Here is a 26003-nt window from a genome sequence, read left to right on the forward strand (position 1 = left end):
CACCAAATGACTTCTTAAGGATCGGTGTCCTGTGAGCGGGACAACTTCCGGTGAAACTGGAGATCGCGTAATTCAAATAAAATTCTAATAGTTATTATGGATTTTAAATATTTTAGGTATATATAAGTGTCCTATATCGGCTGAAAGCTTAAATTCTTGTTAATCTAACTGAACTGTCAGATTTACAGTAGCTATTACAGCAAAAACATGCCATGCGATTGTTTGAGGACAGCGCCCCACATCAAAATATTTTTCCACCGGCACAGGTTTCATACATTCACATATAAAGATTAAATATTCACTTACTTTTTCAAAATCTTCCTCTGATTTGTCATCCAAAGCATCCCAGCTATAACATGTAGTGTTGTTTTGTTATTTAAAATCTTTTTTTATATCTCAAAAAGTCTGTTTAGTTGGTGACATCGACTTGAGTGTAATCCACTCGTTCAACTTGCAGAGAAAGGAATCTGAAAATCTACCCCTAAACTTTGTTTCAGCAAGTCAAAATACGTTTCTATTTACTCCTCAGACACCCTAACATGTAATCAAACTATAATATTTATTTCGGAAAGAAGTAGGTTCAATAGGAAACCGATTTTAGCAGGTGCGTAACTTCGTCATGGTGCGCAGAAACACCGATTTCCAAGACTGTCCTCTTACAAAAACAGTTATTTCTTATTAGTTTTTGAAGTTACAAGCCTGAAACCTTGAACATAGACTGCTGACACCCTGTGGAAGCCATAGGAATTTTACAATACGACCTTTCCCCTGCATTTCTAAGAGGATGGTCTCTCTCAAAAAAAAAAAAAAAATTCTGGTTGTTTTGTCTTTGGATTTTCTCCTACCATATCTATTGTGTTATATTCTCCTACATTATTTTAACATTTCTACATACTTCAAAGTATTTTCTTTCCAATGGTACCAATTATATGCACATCCTGTCTTCGGGGCCTGAGCAACAGGCAGTTTACTTTGGACACGCCATTCAGGCGGAAATTGGGAAAAAAGGGGCCTAGCCCTAAGAAGTTTTAATAACAGAATGACAGACAGCCCCTCTACACCAAACTACCTCATAAGAACAGTGTGTTTGAGGTGACGTAATCCTGACAACCGGCACGAGGTTCTTCCTTTTTGAATTGAGGTGCTTACCTAAAAAAGTTTATTTTCTTAATTGCTTTGAGAAAATGAAATGTTTGTTTTGTCCTTCCCAGAATGAGGATATTACACTAGGGTAGATGGATGGGGATTGTGACTGTATCTGACAGTCCCCCTTGACACAAACACGCATACACGCACACGCACGCCAGCTCAAACAGTCACACACACGCAAAGACTTTGATTTGCAGAACTCTGACAACCTGTAATCTTCTTTAATCCTTTCATTCTGTTTGTGTTTTCTCTCCCCTGTTTGGGAGAAGGTAAATGCAAACAGGAATTCTGGGATAGAAGAAAAACACACAGCCCAAGGCTGAGAAAACAAGAGGGGATTTTTCAAGAGAGAGGAGGGACAGCCCGCTGTTGTATCAGTTTCGGAGGGAATGCGGTTTGTGTGTGTGTGTACATTTTGTAGGGACAGCGGGGGGGATAATGTGTGTATGAGGGAAATAAAGGGAGTGTGTGTGTGATTGCTGTGTAGTTTCTCCCACACACTAGTCAGTTGACAGAAGGGCTGTGTAGTTTCTCCCACACACTAGTCAGTTGACAGGAGGGCTGTGTAGTTTCCCCCAACACACTAGTCAGTTGACAGAAGGGCTGTGTAGTTTCCCCCAACACACTAGTCAGTTGACAGAAGGGCTGTGTAGTTTCCCCCACACACTAGTCACTTGACAGAAGGGCTGTGTAGTTTCTCCCACACACTAGTCAGTTGACAGGAGGGCTGTGTAGTTTCCCCCAACACACTAGTCAGTTGACAGAAGGGCTGTGTAGTTTCCCCCACACACTAGTCAGTTGACAGAAGGGCTGTGTAGTTTCCCCCACACACTAGTCAGTTGGCAGAAGGGCTGTGTAGTTTCCCCCACACACTAGTCAGTTGACAGAAGGGCTGTGTAGTTTCCCCCACACACTAGTCAGTTGGCAGAAGGGCTGTGTAGTTTCCCCCACACACTAGTCAGTTGACAGAAGGAGGGTTCATCTCAATCAGTCCAGGTCACAGGGATGAGCTGGGGTCATTGGATTGGAAATAACCTAGTCTTCTCTGTGGGTTCGTACCCATGAAGTGTATTCATGTTTGTGCCTGGGACTGTAGTTTTGTTTTTCTACAATAAAGTGAGCTCCAAAAGTGTTGGGACAGTGAAACTCTTTTTTTAATGTTTTGGTTCTGTACTCCAGCACTTTGGATTTGAAATTATACAATTTGTCCCAATACTTTTGGTCCCCTAAAATGGGGGGGACTATGTACAAAAAGTGCTGTAATTTCTAAAGGTTTCACTGATATGGATGGAAATGACCCTCAAATTAAAGCTGACAGTCTGCACTTTAACCTCCATAGTCATTGTATCATTTCAAATCCGAAGTACTGGAGTACAGAGACAAAACTACAACAAATGTGTCACTGTCCAAATACATTCGGAGCTCATTGTACATCTACAGTGCCTTGCGAAAGTATTCGGCCCCCTTGAACTTTGCGACCTTTTGCCACATTTCAGGCTTCAAACATAAAGATATAAAACTGTATTTTTTTGTGAAGAATCAACAATAAGTGGGACACAATCATGAAGTGGAACGACATTTATTGGATATTTCAAACTTTTTTAACAAATCAAAAACTGAAAAATTGGGCGTGCAAAATTATTCAGCCCCCTTAAGTTAATACTTTGTAGCGCCACCTTTTGCTGCGATTACAGCTGTAAGTCGCTTGGGGTATGTCTCTATCAGTTTTGCACATCGAGAGACTGACATTTTTTCCCATTCCTCCTTGCAAAACAGCTCGAGCTCAGTGAGGTTGGATGGAGAGCATTTGTGAACAGCAGTTTTCAGTTCTTTCCGCAGATTCTCGATTGGATTCAGGTCTGGACTTTGACTTGGCCATTCTAACACCTGGATATGTTTATTTTTGAACCATTCCATTGTAGATTTTGCTTAATGTTTTGGATCATTGTCTTGTTGGAAGACAAATCTCCGTCCCAGTCTCAGGTCTTTTGCAGACTCCATCAGGTTTTCTTCCAGAATGGTCCTGCATTTGGCTCCATCCATCTTCCCGTCAATTTTAACCATCTTTCCTGTCCCTGCTGAAGAAAAGCAGGCCCAAACCATGATGCTGCCACCACCATGTTTGACAGTGGGGATGGTGTGTTCAGGGTGATGAGCTGTGTTGCTTTTACGCCAAACATAACGTTTTGCATTGTTGCCAAAAAGTTCAATTTTGGTTTCATCTGACCAGAGCACCTTCTTCCACATGTTTGGTGTGTCTCCCAGGTGGCTTGTGGCAAACTTTAAACGACACTTTTTATGGATATCTTTAAGAAATGGCTTTCTTCTTGCCACTCTTCCATAAAGGCCAGATTTGTGCAATATACAACTGATTGTTGTCCTATGGACAGAGTCTCCCACCTCAGCTGTAGATCTCTGCAGTTCATCCAGAGTGATCATGGGCCTCTTGGCTGCATCTCTGATCAGTCTTCTCCTTGTATGAGCTGAAAGTTTAGAGGGACGGCCAGGTCTTGGTAGATTTGCAGTGGTCTGATACTCCTTCCATTTCAATATTATCGCTTGCACAGTGCTCCTTGGGATGTTTAAAGCTTGGGAAATCTTTTTGTATCCAAATCCGGCTTTAAACTTCTTCACAACAGTATCTCGGACCTGCCTGATGTGTTCCTTGTTCTTCATGATGCTCTCTGCGCTTTTGACGGACCTCTGAGACTATCACAGTGCAGGTGCGGAGACTTGATTACACACAGGTGGATTGTATTTATCATCATTAGTCATTTAGGTCAACATTGGATCATTCAGAGATCCTCACTGAACTTCTGGAGAGAGTTTGCTGCACTGAAAGTAAAGGGGCTGAATAATTTTGCACGCCCAATTTTTCAGTTTTTGTTTTGTTAAAAAAGTTTGAAATATCCAATAAATGTCGTTCCACTTCATGATTGTGTCCCACTTGTTGTTGATTCTTCACAAAAAAATACAGTTTTATATCTTTATGTTTGAAGCCTGAAATGTGGCAAAAGGTCGCAAAGTTCAAGGGGGCCGAATACTTTCGCAAGGCACTGTATCTGTATTTATATTGAACATTGTGAAAGTGTGTTTCTATTTATAGTTTAAATGTGGATGTAAGCATATCCTTTAAATGTGTGTTTGCGTGTGGATTAAGTCTTGTATTCCACGTGTGTGTGTATTCTCCTGTGTGGGCTGTGTGGTGGTGTGTTGCGTGCCTGCCTGTCCACATGGTTCTCATTAGAGTCTATGGGATGTTTGTTTTCTCTATCAGTCCCTGTTCCTCCATTATAAACCTGCCCCAAACTACTGCCCCATAAACGGCCTGTACACTCTGCTCCGACTGGTCCAACAAACACGAGTACCTCACGCATGTACTGTGTGTGTTTTATGTGCGTGTGTGTGTGTTTCCAGTGTATACCTTCACATCTCTTTCTGCTTCAAACCTGTGTATATATATATATATATATATATATATATATATATATATATATATATATATAGATAGATAGATAGATAGATTATATAATCTATATATCTATCTATCTATCTATCTGTCTATCACAGTCTGTGTGTGTTGAGTTTCACCCCCTCTTTCTCTTGCCCTCACCAGGCTACACGTGCCACCCTGACAGCCCACTGTACATCTCTGGGTGACTCTCTGGGGAAGGAGAATGAGTTGGCTCTGATCATTGATGGACAGACCCTAAAGTACGCCCTGTCCTTCGAGCTCCGCCAAGCCTTCCTAGACCTCGCCCTGTCCTGCAAGGCCGTCATCTGCTGCCGGTAAGAAATGCACGCACACTCACAAACACACATCCTGTTCTGCAACTGCTTCAGGTCAGACACACACACACAGGGAAGATGCAGAGTATAGGACTGTGTGTTAGGGTGTACTTGGTGTATGTGCTGCCTATAAAGGTTCTGGTTGTGAGTTAAAGGTTGCAGGTTTCCCAGGGTTATAGTAGTAAATAACTGTAGATGTTGCAGGTTGCCCAGGGTTACAGTAGTAAATAACTGTAGATGTTGCAGGTTGCCCAGGGTTACAGTAGTAAATAACTGTAGATGTTAAAAGCTTGGCATGTAGCTCAGAGGGTTAGGGTTAAAGGTTGCAGGTTACCCAGGGTTACAGTAGTAAATAACTGTAGATGTTGCAGGTTTCCCAGGGTTACAGTAGTAAATAACTGTAGATGTTGCATGTTACCCAGGGTTACAGTAGTAAATAACTGTAGATGATAAAAGCTTGGCATGTAGCTCAGAGGGTTAGGGTTAAAGGTTGCAGGTTACCCAGGGTTACAGTAGTAAATAACTGTAGATGTTGCAGGTTTCCCAGGGTTACAGTAGTAAATAACTGTAGATGTTGCAGGTTGCCCAGGGTTACAGTAGTAAATAACTGTAGATGTTGCAGGTTGCCCAGGGTTACAGTAGTAAATAACTGTAGATGTTGCAGGTTGCCCAGGGTTACATTAGTAAATAACTGTAGATGTTGCAGGTTGCCCAGGGTTACAGTAGTAAATAACTGTAGATGTTGCAGGTTGCCCAGGGTTACAGTAGTAAATAACTGTAGATGTTGCAGGTTGCCCAGGGTTACAGTAGTAAATAACTGTAGATGTTGCAGGTTACCCAGGGTTACAGTAGTAAATAACTGTAGATGTTGCAGGTTACCCAGGGTTACAGTAGTAAATAACTGTAGATGTTGCAGGTTTCCCAGGGTTACAGTAGTAAATAACTGTAGATGTTGCAGGTTGCCCAGGGTTACAGTAGTAAATAACTGTAGATGATAAAGGTTGCAGGTTACCCAGGGTTACAGTAGTAAATAACTGTAGATGTTGCAGGTTACCCAGGGTTACAGTAGTAAATAACTGTAGATGTTGCAGGTTGCCCAGGGTTACAGTAGTAAATAACTGTGATGTTGCAGGTTGCCCAGGGTTACAGTAGTAAATAACTGTAGATGTTGCAGGTTGCCCAGGGTTACAGTAGTAAATAACTGTAGATGTTAAAGGTTTCCCAGGGTTATAGTAGTAAATAACTGTAGATGTTGCAGGTTGCCCAGGGTTACAGTAGTAAATAACTGTAGATGTTGCAGGTTACCCAGGGTTACAGTAGTAAATAACTGTAGATGTTGCAGGTTACCCAGGGTTACAGTAGTAAATAACTGTAGATGTTGCAGGTTGCCCAGGGTTACAGTAGTAAATAACTGTAGATGTTAAAAGCTTGGCATGCAGCTCAGAGGTTAATGTAATACACCACACCGCATGGAAATGTCCAAGTCATGGCTCACTTACCGCTATTAAAACACACACACACACACACACACACACACACACACACACACACACACACACACACACGTAATTGACTCTCTGTAGCATAAAAGCCATATCCGGACTTGGGTCTCCAAGGCCTTACAAATGCCTCTAGCCCCCCCCCCCCCCCCCCTCCCTCCCCTGTCCTAGATCCCTCTCTTTCTTCCTCCTGATCCCCCCCGGCCCACTCATAGCAGAGGTGACTGTGATCCTCTCCTCCTGGTGTGTGTGTGTGTTGTTTGTAAGGGGTGGTGGGTTCAGGCAGGGGTGTCTATGCTTGGGTTCCTGACTTCACACTCTGTTTGTTTAAACAACCACTTTAAACTCCTCATTTACTCTTCAACTCCACCATGAAGACCATTTAGCCTCTTTCATCTACCCTGAGGTACCCCGAGCCACCATTCTCAAATGCTTTTTTGTGTGTGGGGGGGGCTTTGAGGGATTTTTTTTGTTGAGTCACTATTTCTACTTGTGTCCTATACGCTCCTTCTGTCTCTCACGCAGACAGACACGCAGACAGACACGTAGACAGACACGCAGACAGACACGCACCTCAGAGAGCAGAGGCTCATCTTTCAACATCAGCTTCTCCAGCCAATTCTCTCGCTGATGGTTTCCCCTTGGAAAGTGTGTGTGTGTGTGTGTGTGTGTGTGTGTGTGTGTGTGTGTGTGTGTGTGAGAGAGAGAATACTAAGCGGACCACCCAGCTCTGTGGTTTCGGCTTGACCGGGCCACGGTTCTGCTCAGAACACAAAGACCATCTTTATGACCCGTGGGCATCCCGCTGGCCTGCAGCAGGTGTGTGTGTCAGAGCGATACATAGAAAGGCTATATGCTGGTGTAGAGATTTGCTCCGTACCCAGCCTGGCCTGCTTCCTCTTGCCCAAGAAAGAGTGGTCCCTGTTGGGTCTTGAAATTACTGTGTGTCCTGGTCTGACTACAGGCCTACAAAACTGACATGCAGAGAGTAACAGGAGCCATGTTTTCAAAAGGCATACTATCTCTTACACACACACACACACACACACACACAATGTCTGTGAATTCACCATAGACCCTGTCCCCTGGGCTCCTCATCTCATTGTCTGTGTAGACAGAGCCGGTTTAGGAGACAGACAGACAGAGAGGCTGAGGGTTACAGGTTAAGAGGGTGAAGTCCCTCAGGGGTCTGGTCCCTCAACCAGCTACCACAATGACTGAATGGCTACACAAGTACATTAGTGGGAAGCAGTGCCCTAAACCACTGATACAGGAACAGATATATTTCCATCTATTCGATGGTTCAGGTTAGGATCTGGGGCAGTAAAATCTTATCCTAGGTCTGTGGTTAAGGCCAACTTTTACCTTGGGATTTGGCACTAAATAGAAGCCATTGTGGTTATATTTGCTGCTCCCTGATGTAAACCACTGAACAGAAACCTCATGTTTATGTGTGAAGTCTGTCTGTTTATCTGCCAGCTGTCTTTAAATCTCCTTTTGTTCTCTCTTCAACTCTTTTCCTCTCTTCCATTTCCATTCATTCTAATCTTTATGCGTTTTGTAATTTATGTTGTTGGTAATCTGATCTCACGTGCTCTCTCTGTCTGTCTGTGTGTCTCTCTCTGTCTGTGTGTCTCTGTCTGTCTGTGTGTCTCTGTCTGTCTGTGTGTCTCTGTCTGTCTGTGTGTCTCTGTCTGTCTGTGTGTCTCTCTGTCTGTCTGTGTGTCTCTCTGTCTGTCTGTGTGTCTCTGTCTGTCTGTGTGTCTCTGTCTGTCTGTGTGTCTCTCTGTCTGTCTGTGTGTCTCTCTGTCTGTCTGTGTGTCTCTGTCTGTCTGTGTGTCTCTGTCTGTCTGTGTGTCTCTGTCTGTCTGTGTGTCTCTGTCTGTCTGTGTGTCTCTCTCTGTCTGTGTGTCTCTGTCTGTCTGTGTGTCTCTGTCTGTCTGTTCCCCACCTGGTTGAATAGTTGTTTCCAGTCTCCCAGACGTCTTTTAGGTTGTTGTGTAACTGGTTTCTAACTGATCTGTCCCTCGTCTCAATTCAAGGGTCTTTATTGGCACGGGAAGCACATGTTAACGTTGCCAAAGCAAGTGAAGTAGATAATATACAAAAGTGAAATAAACAATAAAAATGAACATAACACTCACAGAAGTTCCAAAAGAATAAAGACATTACAAATGTAATTTGTACAAATGTAATTTGTGTGTGGGTGTGTGTATGTGTGTGTATATTTTTTTTAAATATATATCTCTCTCTCTCTCTCTCTCTCTCTCTCTCTCTCTCTCTCTCTCTCTCTCTCTCTCTCTCTCTCTCTCTCTCTCTCTCTCTCTCCATACATACACACACACAGTGTTGTAACGATGTGCAAATGGTTAAAGTACAAAAGGGAAAATAAATTAACATAAATATGGGTTGTATTTACAATGGTGTTTGTTCTTCACTGGTTGCCCTTTTCTTGTGGCAACAGGTCACACATCTTGCTGCTGTGATGGAACAGTATTTCACCCAGTAGATATGGGAGTTTATCAAAATTGGATTGTTTTCCATTTCTTTGTGGATCTGTGTAATCTGAGGGAAATATGTATCTCTAATATGGTCTCCCTCTCCAGGGTGTCTCCCCTCCAGAAGTCTGAGATAGTGGACATGGTGAAGAAGCATGTAAAGGCCATCACTCTGGCCATAGGAGACGGGGCCAATGACGTGGGCATGATCCAGACTGCCCATGTGGGGGTTGGCATCAGTGGCAACGAGGGCATGCAGGCCACCAACTCCTCTGACTACTCCATAGCACAGGTAACACACAAAGCAGATTCCAGCCCACAGCTTGTTTGTGAGCTGCTAGCACTCCTGTGTTAATGGTTAGCATGTGTCCCTGTGGGTAGAATGGAGGAGGAGCCAGTTGAAGTATTATGTGAGAGCCAGAGGAATCTAGGAATCTGTCTGTTTATCTGTCTTTACCCCTCGGGTACTGCTTATCTCTTTGTCTCACCCTGTATCCATCTCTCTCTCCCCCTCCCCCTCTGACTGGTCCTAGTTTTCCTACCTAGAGAAGCTGTTGCTGGTCCATGGGGCGTGGAGTTATAACCGTGTCACTAAGTGTATTCTCTACTGTTTCTATAAGAATGTGGTGCTCTACATTATAGAGGTAAGACACACCCCTCCCTCATCCTCACCACGCCCACCTTCCCTTATATAGGTCAGGTCCTATGCATGCCACCCAGAGAGCCAATCAGGTGATGAAGACACATAAAATATGATTTACATTAGTAGGAAGCTGGACTCATTTAGTGAGTGGCGAACCCCCTTTTCTATTTTGATGTCATTCTCTCTCTCTCGCTCGCTCGCTCACTCACTCACTCACAGACACATACATTAACAGAGACATTTTGCAGCTGTTTGTCGAAATGTTTGACAGTGATGGATGAGGTGCCCCTCTGGTGTCTGCTTTCTGTCACTCACACACACATACACACACGCACACACTTTACTGGATGTACACACACACACACACACACACACACACACACACACACACTTTACTGGATACACACACACACACACATACACACACTTTACTGGATGTACACACACACACACACACACACACACACACACACTTTACTGGATGTACACACACACACACACACACACTTTACTGGATGTACACACACACACGCACACACTTTACTGGATGTACACACACACACACACACACACACACACACACACACACACACTTTACTGGATGTACACACACACACGCACACACTTTACTGGATGTACACACACACACACACACACTTACTTTACTGGATGTACACACACACACACACACACACTTTACTGGATGTACACACACACACACTTTACTGGATGTACACACACACACACACACACACACTTTACTGGATGTACACACACACACACACACACACACACACTTTACTGGATGTACACACACACACACACCCCTACACTGTGTAGAATGGGTGAGAGACATTTTGGAAGCCCTGAGGGGTATCTGTCAGCTGTGCCCCCTTCTTGCCTCCCTTTCTGTCTAACATTAAGGATGCCAGCAGGTGCAAACCATCATAAGACCCTCTACCTCGCGGTCCCTCTCATACTGGTGTGTGTTTGTTTATCACACATTATTGGCTGCCTGCAGATTTCTATACCTGAAGGGTCATAGACGGTCTCTGTCCACAAAGCAGAGTGTGTGTGCTCCAGGAATATCATCATACACTCTGATCAGTCTCTCTGTATGGGTGGACACTCCTCCTCAACACCTGACCCAGAGTCAGATTCCAGTGTTTTACTCTTTGTAGATAACTTTAGCATTGGGTAGTGGAGACTGATCCTAGATCTGTCATCTATGCACAAGGGCCACTTCACCATGAAATAAATCGATGTCTGACATGGTTCTCCTCTATCTAGCCCTATAAAGCCGTTCATTCCATCCTCCCTTGTTCACTCATCCTATGTCATCCCTTTCTTGTCCAGCTGTGGTTTGCCTTTGTGAACGGCTTCTCTGGACAGATCCTGTTTGAACGCTGGTGTATCGGCCTCTACAACGTGGTGAGTGTCCACTTTATTCATACTGTCCATTTCCCTGGATCTCTGTCCTTTTACTCTCCCTCGTACTCCATATGTTTCTCTCTCCTTCACCCTTCCCCCCTCTCTCTCTCCCTCCCTCCCTTCATCCCTCCCTCTCCTTCCATGTCTCCACTCGGTGTGAGCTGTGTTCTGTTATCTGTGGTCCATCTGCATGCCACAGCAGTGTCTGTTCTCCTCTCTCTCTGACGCTACGTCTCAGTGATAATGTGTGCAGCCCTCAGGCTCACCACGTTTGGTGGAATTCCTGTTGATTGTGTTGTGTGTGTTCTCAGTCACACAATCTACACAACAGTCACTGTCTGAATCTCTGAAAGGCAGTCGTGTTTGTTTGGGTGTTTTGACTTTGTTATTGTGTGTGTGTGTGTGTGTCAGATCTTCACAGCGCTGCCTCCCTTCACTCTGGGGATCTTTGACCGGCCATGCAGTCAGCAGAACATGCTACGCTTCCCCCAGCTATACAGGATCACCCAGAATGCTGAGGGCTTCAACACCAAGGTACACACACACACACACACACACACACAATTACATTGAAATACTGTACAATTATTCATGGACAAGTATATGGAACCATTTTGAACACTGTGAATGAAAAAATACATACATGATTAGCGTATTATTAGACATAACTTGTAGACCTATATGCACATGTGTGGCGTCATCTGAAATGAAGCTATGATTGTCATGCTCTGTGTTTGATGGGTCATGTCTGGATGGATTTGAGATGCCTGGTGTTTGTTTGGAACCCCAGCGGGTAAACAAGGTGGCAGGGAGTCCGGGCCGTCTCCATGGCAATGCTAATGAGATTCAGAGGGCCAGAATAAGGAAGTCATTCAGTTAGTGGGTGGAAGGTGTGTGTAATGTGTGTGCGCAGGAGCAGGGCAGTTGGTTGGTAGCGATGGTGAATACACAGTGGTAGTTGTATTACTGTGAGGGAAACACTGTTTTTGGATGTGGCCTCTGTGTGTTTTGGCATTGGTTTGTACCTACTACTACTGCCCTCTCTCGCTCTCTCCATCCTCTCGCTCTGTCTCTCTGTGTGTCTCTGTCTCTCTCTGTGTGATTCTGTCTCTGTGTGTGTCTCTGTCTCTCTGTGTGTGTCTCTGTCTCTCTCTCTCAGGTGTTTTGGGGTCACTGTATAAATGCTCTGATCCATTCCATTATTCTCTTCTGGTTTCCACTCAAAGTACTAGAACATGGTAAGTAGTGGTGCCTACACCCCCCTGCTAGACACACACTCTTCATTAACTTAATATGTTGTGGTAAATATTTCTGTGTGTGTGTTCTCCCCAGACAGTCCTTTCAACAACGGGCATGGTACTGACTACCTGTTTGTGGGGAACATGGTGTACACGGTAAGCAGATGCCCTACACTGTGTCTCGTCTGAACATTAACATGGACTCATCCCACTAATGTAATGCCCAGTCTGATAAAATGTGTGTGTTGTGTGTGTCAATTACACCTTTTGGATCCTGCTACAGAGATGCTCGACTCTGGCCATTTAAATCCGTAATGAAGTGCTCATGGGACTGCAGTTAGTCTACCTCAGCAATCGCTCTACTCACCTTATTCCCTCTCTCTCCATCACTCTGTTCCTTACATTTAGCACGGTGTGTGTGTGTGTCTGTTGCTTATTTGTTTGTGTTTAGATGGCTTAGAGCAGCAGGTACTCTGAGGGTTTTAACAGGAATTGTTAAGTTTACAGTATATCATTATGGATGTTTATTATCTCTGGTGTCGTTTGTGAACAAACCCTCCTTCATTCTCTCTTCTCATTCTCTCTTCTCATGCTCTCTCTTCTCATGCTCTCTCTTCTCATGCTCTCTCTTCTCATGCTCTCTCTTCTCATGCTCTCTCTTCTCATGCCCTCTCTCTCTCTCATTCCCTCTCATTCTCTCCTCATTTTCTCTCTCATTCTCTCATTCTCTTTCTCATTCTCTCTCTCTCTCTTTCTCTCTTCTCTCTCATTCTCCTATCTCTCATTCTCTCTTCTCTCTCTCATTCTCTCTTCTCTCTCATTCTCTTCTCTCTCTCTCTTCTCTCTCTAATTCTCTTCTCTCTTTCATTCTCTCTTCTCTCTCTCATTCTCTCTTCTCTCTCTCATTTTCTCTCTCATTCTCTCCTCATTTTCTCTCTCATTCTCTCTTCTCATTCTCTCCTCATTCTCTCTCTCTCTCTCTCTGCAGTATGTGGTAGTAACAGTGTGTTTAAAAGCTGGTATGGAAACCACTGCGTGGACCAGGGTAAGAGTCTGTTTCCCCTCTACACACTCCCACTTCACTAGCCCTATAGACTGCTTCTATGTACCCTGTTGACATATAGTACCACATGACTGGTAGCCTACAGGTTGACAGCTGACACTGTTGTGTACAGGTATAGGGGTAGGTGACAGTGTGGGGTATACTAGTGTATAGAGATCAGCCCCCTACACACACACACACACACACACACACACACACACACACACACACACACACACACTCCTTGCCATGTGTTACAGCCATCTCAGGGCATTCCCACTCCAGGGACGGGGGTGAGGGGGGCGTTGACACCCCCCGTCCGTTCAGCTGTCCACACAACACCCCCCCGGTAATGAAGCAGGGTCCCATAGGTATTCACACAGTGTCCCCTTACAGAGAGGGAGAGGGGGAAGGAGGGAAAGAGAATGAGACAGAGGGGGAGGAAGAGGAGGAGGGGGGAATCTCAGGGACAAGGTTGTCTATATTCAGTGTTTGTACATTAACTATGTGACCTCGCTCTATATTTCTCACTCCGTTTCCTTCCTCTACCAACTCCCTCCCTCCTCTCCCACCCCTCTCCTTCCCTGTAGTTCTCCCACTTGGCAGTGTGGGGCAGTATGATTCTCTGGATGCTGTTCTTCACTGTCTACTCAGCTTTCTGGCCGTCCATCCCCATCGCTCCTGACATGCAGGGCCAGGCAAGTCTCCTCCTCCTCTGATTCTTCTCATGGCTCAAGCTGTCTCTTCTGTTACTACTTACGACTGTAGTGAAGGAAGCCGTGTCTACAGAGTCCTGTTGGTTAGGAAAGCTGAGGAGCGCTGCAGAGGTGTGCGGGCAGCCCCAAAAAACCCAGCCTCAGACCAGGCTGTAAATATGTCCTAATAGGCCAGAAACCATGGCTGTTCTGTGGATGTGTTCTATATGGACTTATTGCTTTCCACCCCCCACCACTCCCCATACATGTGTCAGTCATTCTGATGGTGGGGGGGTAATAACCCCCCCCCCCCCCCCCCCACACACACACACGGCGCCTGAGCGGCTGGCCTTCTGGGTGTTCCATGTCAGCACTGCTAGAGCTCCTGGGAGATTTATGCCCTTCCAGCCCACTCTGCAGGCCCTCTGCACCTGCTGCGCGGTCACCCGAGCCCCAGGCTTTTACGGCCTGCTCTGGAGGTGTTGACTAAAGCGTGTGTGCCGAGCTGGGCAGGGCTGGAGGAGGACGGGTGTGTGTATATGGGGGACACCCTGATTGAGGGTCCCATGTTGGGTTTTTTAGGGGGCTAGGTTCAGGGTGCAGTGCTACCCCAATGTGAAGGGAGACTAGGGGAGGGAGTCTCCGCCTCTTTCAGACCATTAATTCAATTTGTGTCAGAAATGAGGAATGTGAATAAACCCTGCAGCTGCTCCGTCCAACTGGGGAACTGGGGGAGACACTCACCCCTCCTCGCTCCCCGTCTCCAATCCCTCCATCAGCCCGCTCAGACAACCCCATCACCTCCTTTCTCCTCCTCACTTCCCCCTGCTCTCTCACCCTTTCTCCTTCCCTGTATCTCTACATTCATCTGCCCATAGGGGATGAATACTGGGCTATTCATTGAGTGCTTTGTGTTTACGCTTCAAATAATTGTGTTTTGAGTTATGTTTGTGTGTGTTTGTTTGAGACCGTATTTGTGCGTGTGGGGTTTTTGACAAAGAATGTGTGTGTTTTTGGTGTGTTTGTGGAGGTGTTTGTCTGAGACCGACAGTCTGTCCTGTTGTCTGTGGGTGTTTGTCAAACTGTGTGTGTAGTCTGAGCTTCTCTGGGTGTGTTTCCAGCTGTCATTGGGAATGGCTCATAATGGTTTTCCGATTCAGTCCGGAGAATCCCCTTGGGAATGTCAGCTGTGTCCGGTCCAAAGTATCTACCTCTGACCATCTCTGAACTACAGTCTCATAACAGGGACTAAGGGAACACTCTAATCTTACTATGATTGTAGCTAGCCAGCACAGCATAGACCACAGCACAGTCAATGTCCACTTGTATGAATGTAGCTAGTATAGTAGAGAGATGGGCTTTGTTACCAGAAATATGTCAGGGCATATTCAGCAAACTGCTACAGGCATTTGGCATATGGTAGCAGAATTGGCTACCACGTAGAAAGACAAAGAGAGAGTTTGAAAAGGGGGGGACGGCAGGCAGGGGGAGTGAGACTTCAGAGGTCTCTAAAGAGACCAACGCATCAAGAGAGAAAGAAAAAGACATGCAGATGGAATCTGAATGGAGAGGTAGACAAGGAGGTGCAGCTAATTGAGAGGGGGACGGAGAAACCGTAGTGTAGAGGGGGACAGAGAGACCGTAGTGTAGAGGAGGACGGAGAGACCGTAGTGTAGAGGGGGACGGAGAAACCGTAGTGTAGAGGGGGACAGAGAGACCGTAGTGTAGAGGGGGACGGAGAGACCGTAGTGTAGAGGGGGACGGAGAGACCGTAGTGTAGAGGGGGACGGAGAGACCGTAGTGTAGAGGGGGAGGGAGAGACCGTAGTGTATAGGGGGAGGGAGAGACCGTAGTGTAGAGGGGGACAGAGAGACCGTAGTGTAGAGGAGGACGGAGAGACCGTAGTGTAGAGGGGGACGGAGAGACCGTAGTGTAGAGGGGGACGGAGAGACCGTAGTGTAGAGGGGGACGGAGAGACCGTAGTGTAGAGGGGGACGGAGAGACCGTAGTGTAGAGGGGGACGGAGAGACCGTAGTATAGAGGGGGAGGGAGAGACCGTAGTGTATAGGGGGAGGGAGAGACCGTAGTGTAGAGGGGGAGGGAGAGACCGTAGTGTATAGGGGGAGGGAGAGACCGTAGTGTAGAGGGGGAGGGAGAGACCGTAGTGTAGAGGGGGACGGAGAGACCGTAGTGTAGAGGGGGACGGAGAGACCGTAGTGTAGAGGGGGACGGAGAGACCGTAGTGTAGAGGGGGAGGGAGAGACCGTAGTGTAGAGGGGGACGGAGAGACCGTAGTGTAGAGGGGGACGGAGAGACCGTAGTGTAGAGGGGGACGGAGAGACCGTAGTGTAGAGGGGGACGGAGAGACCGTAGTGTAGAGGGGGACGGAGAGACCGTAGTGTAGAGGGGGACGGAGAGACCGTAGTGTAGAGGGGGACGGAGAGACCGTAGTGTAGAGGATGATTAACCCCTGGAGACAGACTCCTGGTTAGAGGTCAACGAAGCTGTCTGCAGCTGGACAAAAGAGGGTGGAGACCCTGTGGAGCGTGTCTGTCTAACGTCTCTCTTGACGTGGCTGGGTTGTGTTGTATGTCTCTCTCCTGGGTTCCTGGAGTGTTGTGTTGACGTTGTGTTGACGTTGTGTTGTAGGCTAGCAGAGTGATGCAGTGCTGGCACTTCTGGCTGGGGCTGGTCCTGGTGCCAGCAGCCTGTCTACTCAAAGACTTTGCCTGGAACGCGTGAGTAACACACTCACACTGCATAAATACCTCTTAAATCAATGCATACATCATATGAACAGCAGTGTTTTTCACATTTCAATACGAACACATACACAGTCCTACTGTACCAAGATTTCTGCGATTGCAGATTTTTTTGCAAAATCAACCATTCCCGCATATTATGCTAGGGCTTGCAAATTTGACCAATCATCGCACTATTACCGCATAAAACGGTCAAATTACTGCATAAAACTGTCTGAACACCACACTATAAAAAGTGGGCTCGCAATTTTAACCAATCACCACACTTCTACCACATACAATGGTTCAGTCAAGCCACACGTCAGCAAATATTTCCCTGACAGAAAAAGTTAGCAATTTGCGATGCCAAAGAAATCAAGCATTTTTGCCCGCAGATATCACCCCAAAAAACCTGTGAAATCCTGACGAGCAACATAATCCTGTGAATGTGTTGTAGGGGTCGTCGCACTGTGAAGAAGTCTCTTCTGGAAGAGGTTCAGGAGCTGGAGGCCAGGGCTGTAGACCCGGGGGCTGCCGTGCTCCGAGACGCCAGCGGGCGCAGGTCAGACTCACACAAACACACTGCATCATGGGATCACAGTTTGGGGGGGGGGGGGGCTTTACTGAACTTACTGCGAAATCGTTCATGTCATTTTCATAGCATATCCATGTGAGGTAATGATAATTCCTTGGACTGAGGGGTCCCCCCATTTTTAAAGGTTTTGTTACAAAGTCTGTAAGATTTATGTGTTTATTTAGATTGATGTGCCAGTGTTTTAATGTCTAGCGTATACCATATACAGTGCCTTGTGAAAGTATTCGGCCCCCTTGAACTTTGCGACCTTTTGCCACATTTCAGGCTTCAAACATAAAGATATAAAACTGTATTTTTTTGTGAAGAATCAACAACAAGTGGGACACAATCATGAAGTGGAACGACATTTATTGGATATTTCAAACTTTTTAAACAAATCAAAAACTGAAAAATTGGGCGTGCAAAATTATTCAGCCCCCTTAAGTTAATACTTTGTAGCGCCACCTTTTGCTGCGATTACAGCTGTAAGTCGCTTGGGGTATGTCTCTATCAGTTTTGCACATCGAGAGACTGAAATTTTTTCCCATTCCTCCTTGCAAAACAGCTCGAGCTCAGTGAGGTTGGATGGAGAGCATTTGTGAACAGCAGTTTTCAGTTCTTTCCACAGATTCTCGATTGGATTCAGGTCTGGACTTTGACTTGGCCATTCTAACACCTGGATATGTTTATTTTTGAACCATTCCATTGTAGATTTTGCTTTATGTTTTGGATCGTTGTCTTGTTGGAAGACAAATCTCCGTCCCAGTCTCAGGTCTTTTGCAGACTCCATCAGGTTTTCTTCCAGAATGGTCCTGTATTTGGCTCCATCCATCTTCCCATCAATTTTAACCATCTTCCCTGTCCCTGCTGAAGAAAAGCAGGCCCAAACCATGATGCTGCCACCACCATGTTTGACAGTGGGGATGGTGTGTTCAGCTGTGTTGCTTTTACGCCAAACATAATGTTTTGCATTGTTGCCAAAAAGTTCAATTTTTGTTTCATCTGACCAGAGCACCTTCTTCCACATGTTTGGTGTGTCTCCCAGGTGGCTTGTGGCAAACTTTAAACAACACTTTTTATGGATATCTTTAAGAAATGGCTTTCTTCTTGCTACTCTTCCATAAAGGCCAGATTTGTGCAATATACGACTGATTGTTGTCCTATGGACAGAGTCTCCCACCTCAGCTGTAGATCTCTGCAGTTCATCCAGAATGATCATGGGCATCTTGGCTGCATCTCTGATCAGTCTTCTCCTTGTATGAGCTGAAAGTTTAGAGGGACGGCCAGGTCTTGGTAGATTTGCAGTGGTCTGATACTCCTTCCATTTCAATATTATCGCTTGCACAGTGCTCCTTGGGATGTTTAAAGCTTGGGAAATCTTTTTGTATCCAAATCCAGCTTTAAACTTCTTCACAACAGTATCTCGGACCTGCCTGGTGTGTTCCTTGTTCTTCATGATGCTCTCTGCGCTTTTAACGGACCTCTGAGACTATCACATTGCAGGTGCATTTATACGGAGACTTGATTACACACGGGTGGATTGTATTTATCATCATTAGTCATTTAGGGTAACATTGGATCATTCAGAGATCCTCACTGAACTTCTGGAGAGAGTTTGCTGCACTGAAAGTAAAGGGGCTGAATAATTTTGCACGCCCAATTTTTCAGTTTTTGATTTGTTAAAAAAGTTTGAAATATCCAATAAATGTCGTTCCACTTCATGATTGTGTCCCACTTGTTGTTGATTCTTCACAAAAAAATACAGTTTTATATTTTTATGTTTGAAGCCTGAAATGTGGCAAAAGGTCGCAAAGTTCAAGGGGGCCGAATACTTTCGCAAGGCACTGTATGAGAGTGATGTAACCATGACCTGTTGGTAACATGGTTGACCCATCCACAGGGCCAAAGCCAACCCTGAGGTCCCCTAGCCCCAGAGCTCAGGGCACAGACACAGGTAGCACCTTGGCTTGGTTTGACCTGGCTCACTGTGTGAACTCTGACCGGTGTGTCTGCTCCTGCTCCGCTCTGCAAGACTCCTCCCCCGTCTCTCTCACTGCATCCTACTCTCTCACTCACCCACCTCAGCACTCATGTTTCATACTGTCTCTTTCTTTTCCTTCCCCATCTTCTTTTTCCTATCTCTCCATCTGATTGTGTCGAGTCAGGAAGTGGACAGGTTTGCACTGCTGTAAGGACTGAGTGTGCTGTAGCCTCTGAGGTTGTGTGTTAGAGTTAGCCGTTTGTGTGTGTGTTTGTTTTGTATCGTGGGTTGTAGTCAGTGTATCTATCATAAGATAAGGAGTAGAACCATTCAGTGTTGATCATGTTAGAAGGGGCTTTAAAACATTGGAGGTATTTGGCTATATTAGGTTGAGGAATGGAGTGGGAGATGGAAGACTGAGGTTTGGCCATTTGAGGGGCGGTTGTGTGGGATATTGGCTGTGGATGGGGCTCTTTGGTGGGCTTTGGGCAGGAACAATAGTCCTCAATCATCCAGTGAGACGGCTAGGCCAACAGTCCAGAACAGAGAACTGGCTCGGACAGAGGTGGGCTGGGGAGGTGCTTGGGGACAGGGAGGGGAGGCAGGGTGTTGTTTTTGGATGGATGGGTGCACACAGCCTTCCCTAGCATGGAGGTGAGGCCCTTGGCCTGGGCTGAACCTTCTCCCAGACATAGGTAGGAACCCCCAGCGACGACCATGGAAAGCATTGAGGAGTGTGAGAGGCACAGAGGAGAAACGCACACATCTGTATTTGTATTTCATAACGGGAGAGGATTGGGACGAGGATGGGAAAGGTAGAGGACCAACGTTTCTCTGGGGAAGTAATTAGATGTGGAGCGTTCTTGGACTGTTTGGAGTCTCACTCCCCTTTCAGACAGCGACACTACAGGGGCGACGGATTCAGGCATGACTTTACAGATGTGCTATTTATATATATATTTTTTAGTCTATCAATTTGTTCTTCATTCATTCACCTTGTCATCGATTTAGCAGACCTAATTTTCTTTGGCGAATGATACGGTTGCAAAACTTCAGAACGTTTTTTCAGGCTTTGCCAAACACACCAGGTCTAAGTTCCCTGTGGTACCATAAAGAATAGGTCCCTGCTGCTTGCTCAGCAGTGTAACCTTGGGGAGGCTGGCCCGGGTCCACACACTCTGTGGATCGGATCAGGGCCCCTGCCCCAGTGCCAGGGAAACCCCTCATGTGATTTAATGCCTCATTGGCTGCCTGATCTAGAGAAGTAACCTACCGTGTTCCACAGCGGAATCAGACAATCTGGGAAGCATTCTGTTAGGAAACATTCTGTTCTGTTTGGATACTGTTAACAGAATGTTTAGCGTTGCCATTAGTGAGGAGGATTGAGAGAGAGGAAGGCTGGGGGATGTATGCGTGTCTGTCTGTGTGAATTTGTACGTGTTTGCATGTGAGCGTGAATGTTTAGAGGAGGGATGATGGTGTTTGTCCTGGAAAACAGAGGGTGTAGTCTTCCTCTGGAGAGAGAGCAGGAGGAATGGGGGCGGGGGGCTTAACATGGCTGTCTGTTTGCCCTGCAGTCACATAATGAGATGGGATTGGATTAACTGAATGTCAATCTGCTCTTCAGTACCAGCCAAGACATATGCCCAGCCCCCTAGCCCCTACCCTACCAGGTCTGGCCCTGGTTGTCTTGGGGTAAGGTCTAGGCAGGAGTTGACTTATGTAATGCTAAAAGGACTTGGCTATTTACATGGACATTTTAGTCATTTAGCAGACACTCTTATCCAGAGAGATTTACAACTAGTGCAATATATCTGTAGACAACAACACATCACAGTTGTACATTTTCCCTCCTTTCCTTTATCAGCAAAGTCCATGTTAGTGGGAAAGACAAGTGCCTATGCCATGTCCTAATAGTACAAAATGATCTCTTCTCACTTCCTTGTTCCTTTCCTTCAAGACCTCAGATCTGCAGGTCTTCAAGGTGTAAGCAATAGGGTGGACTATCCATTGTTTTCACCTATATGTTTTCATAAAGGGAAGGAAATCATAGCCTGGTCCCATATCTGTTTGTGCTCTTGCCAATGCCAAAGGTTGTTATTGTCTAGTCATTTGCCTGAGAATGAGTGACAAGGAGTTGGCATGATAGCACAGACAGGATGACATGGGCGTTGTAACTTCTGGACCGCATGAGCAGAGCGCGAGTCACTTGATCAAGTGTTCTCGGGGGTGAGCTGTATGTCGTAATTTGACCAGAACCTAGAGTGTAATTTCACTCTGAGCGACGCGAGCCTCTAACCCAGCGGCGCTGCTTCCTCCCAGGTTCAATTTCAAATGAATCGTCTCACGCTCTGAAAACGTTTCATCTGTAGTATAGCAGGCCAGTGACACTCAAGCTAAGCTTCAGTGTTCGGTCACAATCAAAGACTATACTACGAAGCAAGCTAGATCTACTCAGGATTTTCTAAAGCCAGCCAGCTTCAGTTAGCTTCACATACCAGCTCAGGCTTCAACCATTCTATGACGGTGGATATTGCTCGACCGCCTGCCGCTAACTCTAGTGCTTCAAACACACCGACAACGTCCTTGCGCAAAATAGTTTGCAGTATCATCTGGATATGTGTGCAATAAAAGTTCAACATTCACCTTCTGCTACCATTTCTGTCAAGCCGTCCACGCATACAGTTTGACACATATGTTCCATAAATCCAACGTGCACCACACCGAACGCACTGCAACTGCCTCTGCAGCGCAATGCTGCAAGGCAAACGGAGCGTTTTCATTGGAAATTAATGTAATTCTGGTGTACCAAAATGCAATGATGCTGTCAGTGTAGTCAAAGCGTACGCGCAGTTGCAAGCCTGCGACATGTCGCACATGGCTAGTCAAACGCCAAACTCTTCATTGAGACAGTACTGAAACATCAATCCATGGGCGAGTCGGTGCCACATGTTCATTTGTGCTGAAAAGTTATTTCAAACTCTGCAGGCTATGGTGTGAAATAGGCTTTTAGAAGGGCCGTCTTTATTTTATTACTTTGGTAATAAAAATTTTAAAAAATGTTTTTGTTAAAAACACAACAATACCTTTTTTGATTAATAACATATTGAATCTGTCTTCTTCCTGAAATGATGGGGATAATGTTGCAATCTTTGTAAGAGGGAGGGAATCTGATTTACTTTGGTCCTCAACTCACGGCTCAGACACTTCATTCAGGATAAATGGAGTTAGCCCCGAGTTAGCCTGCTACAGAGCAGGTTAGTTCTAAAGGATTCGTTGCCATAGAAATTGCCCTGACTAAAAGGTGATCCACAGTCGTACGACTGGTTATCCCTCGGAGTAGTACTTCCACCTGTTGTGTTGGTTGTGTTAACCTGTCATAGCGATATAGAGATTTTCCCTGTAACCTGTCAATTGGTGGCTGTGATTGGTTGATTTACCTGTCCGTCTCTTCTCCTCCAGTCTGAACGAGCGTGCCCACCTGTTGACCCGGGTCTTTAGGAAAACACCCTCCAACGTGGGCCGCAAAAACTCTGTGCAGCAGAGCAACGTGTCTCGTGAGTATCCCTATCCTTGTCCCAGCCTCAGATTTACTTCTATGTAGGTAGGTAAACATACAGTGGTGTACTCACTGTACCTGTCCCTCTTCTTCTCTCTCTATAGATGGCTATGCCTTCTCCCAGGAGGAACATGGGGTGGTGTCTCAGTCACAGGTGTGTCGATCCTACGATACCACCCGCCAACGGCCCAGCATCTAGCCCCTCCCACTGCCCCGCCGCCCCGCCCTCAGCCCACCTGGCTACGGGGCGCTTGGCAACAGTTACCAAGGTGGCCACAACGGTTGCCAAGGCGACAGCGGAGACAGACTATGCTGAGTGACCGACCCTGCTGTGGCCTTACTGGAACTTATACTGACTTTGACCTCTGACCTTGACCCCTGGAGATCATTGCTAAGCATGGAGTCCCGTCTATACTGTCCAACCTGGTCTCCGCTCTACACACACACACACACACACACACACACACACACATATATATATATATATATATATATATATATATATATATATATATATATATATATATATATATATATATATATATATATATATATCCAGTGGGGAGAACAAGTATTTGATACACTGCCAATTTTGCAGGTTTTCCTACTTACAAAGCATGTAGAGGTCTGTCATTTTTATCATAGGTACACTTCAACTGTGAGAGACGGAATCTAAAACAAAAATCCAGAAAATCACATTGTATGATTTTTAAGTAAATAATTTGCATTTTATTGCATGACATAAGTATTTGATCACCTACCAACCAGTAAGAATTCTGGCTCGCACAGACCTGTTAGTTTTTCTTTAAGAATCCCTCCTGTTCTCCACTCATTACCCGTATTAACTGCACCTGTTTGAACTCGTTACCTGTATAAAAGACACCTGTTCACACACTCAATCAAACAGACTCCAACCTCTCCACAATGGCCAAGACCAGAAGGCTCTGTAAGGACATCAGGGATACAATTGCAAAAAATTGAAAACCTGCAAAATCGGCAGTGTATCAAATACTTGTTCTCCCCACTGTGTGTGTGTATGTGTGTATATATATATATATATATATATATATATATATATATATATATATATATATATATATATATATATAAATCACACACACACAGACACACAGGCATGAGTAATCACAACCACACAAACAGACAGAATAAATCAACCACAGAGACTAATGTGTATCTAATCATAGCATGGACTGGGTTTAGTTTATGCACCTGTGCGTCTTTGTCCGTGTGCATGGCTGTGCTTCTGTATGTATCTGCCCTCCTGTGTGTGTGTGCGTGCGTGCGTGCGTGCTGCTCGCGTGCGTGCGTGCGTGCTGCTCGCGCGTGTGTCCGTGTCCGTGTCCACACTCCCTCACATCTCCCTCTCCTGAGCAGGGGTTTAACTCATCCGTCATCACCGTGGCCATGGGAGAAAGGGGGGAAGAGGAGGGGGGGCACTTTAACATAAACACCAAACACACACTGGCCTAGGAGGGATTCCTCTCAGAGAGCTGAAGAGGGGGATTGGAGAGAAGGAGGGGGCACCCTGTAGACCACCTCCATCAGCTTCTTTAACTCTTATTCTCCCTTTCACTACTTTTCTATTTCTCTCTGCTTTTCTCTCTCTGCTTTTCTCTCTCTGCTTTTCTCTCTCTGCTTTTCTCTCTCTCTCTCACTCTTGCACTCTCTGGATCAGTGACCTCCTCGTCTCTCTCCCCCTCATCTGCAGCACGTCTCCTCTTCCTGCTTGGTTGAATCTATTTTCCCTTGTATTCCACCGCTGCTGTGATTCCTGCGGTCCTGCCTGTCGCCCCAGGAGGCCGAGTTAGCAGCAGCCTGGCTTGTAGTGCTTCCTCTGTTTGTTGGGTTCTCAATTAATCTATGGACTTATTTTTGTTGAATAAAATGGACTTGTGTCTCTGTCTTTTAATGCCTGTGTTTGTTCTCCTTTCTCTGGGCTATACACTATACTACCCACTATAATTTACCTGGAGTTATAATTGAGGATGTTAACTAATAACAGGTGCTACATATATACACTACCGTTCAAAAGTTTGGGGTCACTTAGAAATGTCCTTGTTTTTGAAAGAAAAGCACATTTTTGTCCATTAAAATAACATCAAATTGATCAGAAATACAGTGTAGACATTATTAATGTTGTAAATGACTATTGTAGCTGGAAATTGTTTTTTATGTAATATCTACATTTATCAGCAACCATCACTCCTGTGTTCCAATGGCACGTTGTGTTAGCCTTTTAACATTATAAACTTGGATTAGCTAATTGATCATTGATCATTAGATCATGCAATTAACAAGAAACAAAGAACTTTCTTCTGAAACTCGTCATTCTATTCTTGTTCTGAGAAATTAAGGCTATTCCATGTGAGAAATTGCCAAGAAACTGAAGATCTCATACAACGCTGTGTATTACTCTCTTCACAGAACAGCACAAACTGGCTCTAACCAGAATAAAAAGAGGAGTGGGAGCCCCCGGTGCACAACCGAGCAAGAGGACAAGTACATACAGTGCCTGTCGAAAGTATTCGGCCCCCTTGAACTTTGCGACCTTTTGCCACATTTCAGGCTTCAAACATAAAGATATAACTGTATTTTTTTGTGAAGAATCAACAACAAGTGGGACACAATCATGAAGTGGAACGACATTTATTGGATATTTCAAACTTTTTTAACAAACAAAAACGGAAAAATTGGGCGTGCAAAATTATTTAGCCCCCTTAAGTTAATACTTTGTAGCGCCACCTTTTGCTGCGATTACAGCTGTAAGTCGCTTGGGGTATATCTCTATCAGTTTTGCACATCGAGAGACTGACATTTTTTCCCATTCCTCCTTGCAAAACAGCTCGAGCTCAGTGAGGTTGGATGGAGAGCATTTGTGAACAGCAGTTTTCAGTTCTTTCCACAGATTCTCGATTGGATTCAGGTCTGGACTTTGACTTGGCCATTCTAACACCTGGATATGTTTATTTTTGAACCATTCCATTGTAGATTTTGCTTTATGTTTTGGATCATTGTCTTGTTGGAATACAAATCTCCGTCCCAGTCTCAGGTCTTTTGCAGACTCCATCAGGTTTTCTTCCAGAATGGTCCTGTATTTGGCTCCATCCATCTTCCCATCAATTTTAACCATCTTCCCTGTCCCT

At 45.3% G+C, this 26003-nt stretch overlaps 1 protein-coding gene across 9 annotated transcripts in view; it reads left to right on the plus strand.

Moving 5' to 3' along the window:
- The window catches only part of atp8a2 (ATPase phospholipid transporting 8A2), a 64522-nt gene extending 41186 nt beyond the window's left edge, over positions 1–23336 (plus strand). For 4 of the 9 annotated variants that reach the window (XM_036935001.1, XM_036935002.1, XM_036935003.1 and 1 more), the window contains 13 exons: positions 4766–4938; positions 9044–9227; positions 9469–9579; positions 10935–11009; positions 11421–11543; positions 12169–12247; positions 12342–12403; positions 13236–13292; positions 13880–13987; positions 16634–16722; positions 17183–17287; positions 22743–22837; positions 22944–23336. In XM_036935001.1, coding sequence (XP_036790896.1) covers positions 4766–4938; positions 9044–9227; positions 9469–9579; positions 10935–11009; positions 11421–11543; positions 12169–12247; positions 12342–12403; positions 13236–13292; positions 13880–13987; positions 16634–16722; positions 17183–17287; positions 22743–22837; positions 22944–23038 — 1356 coding nt within the window. In that variant the 3' untranslated portion in view covers positions 23039–23336. Of the gene's footprint in view, positions 1–4765; positions 4939–9043; positions 9228–9468; positions 9580–10934; positions 11010–11420; positions 11544–12168; positions 12248–12341; positions 12404–13235; positions 13293–13879; positions 13988–16633; positions 16723–17182; positions 17288–19199; positions 19254–22742; positions 22841–22943 lie in introns of those variants that run through there. The other 5 variants (XM_036935006.1, XM_036935007.1, XM_036935008.1 and 2 more) reach the window with 3 other exon arrangements.
- Positions 23337–26003: the final 2667 nt, after the last annotated feature.

Source organism: Oncorhynchus mykiss, chromosome 11 (assembly GCF_013265735.2).
Source record: "Oncorhynchus mykiss isolate Arlee chromosome 11, USDA_OmykA_1.1, whole genome shotgun sequence".
Taxonomy (NCBI): domain Eukaryota; kingdom Metazoa; phylum Chordata; class Actinopteri; order Salmoniformes; family Salmonidae; genus Oncorhynchus; species Oncorhynchus mykiss.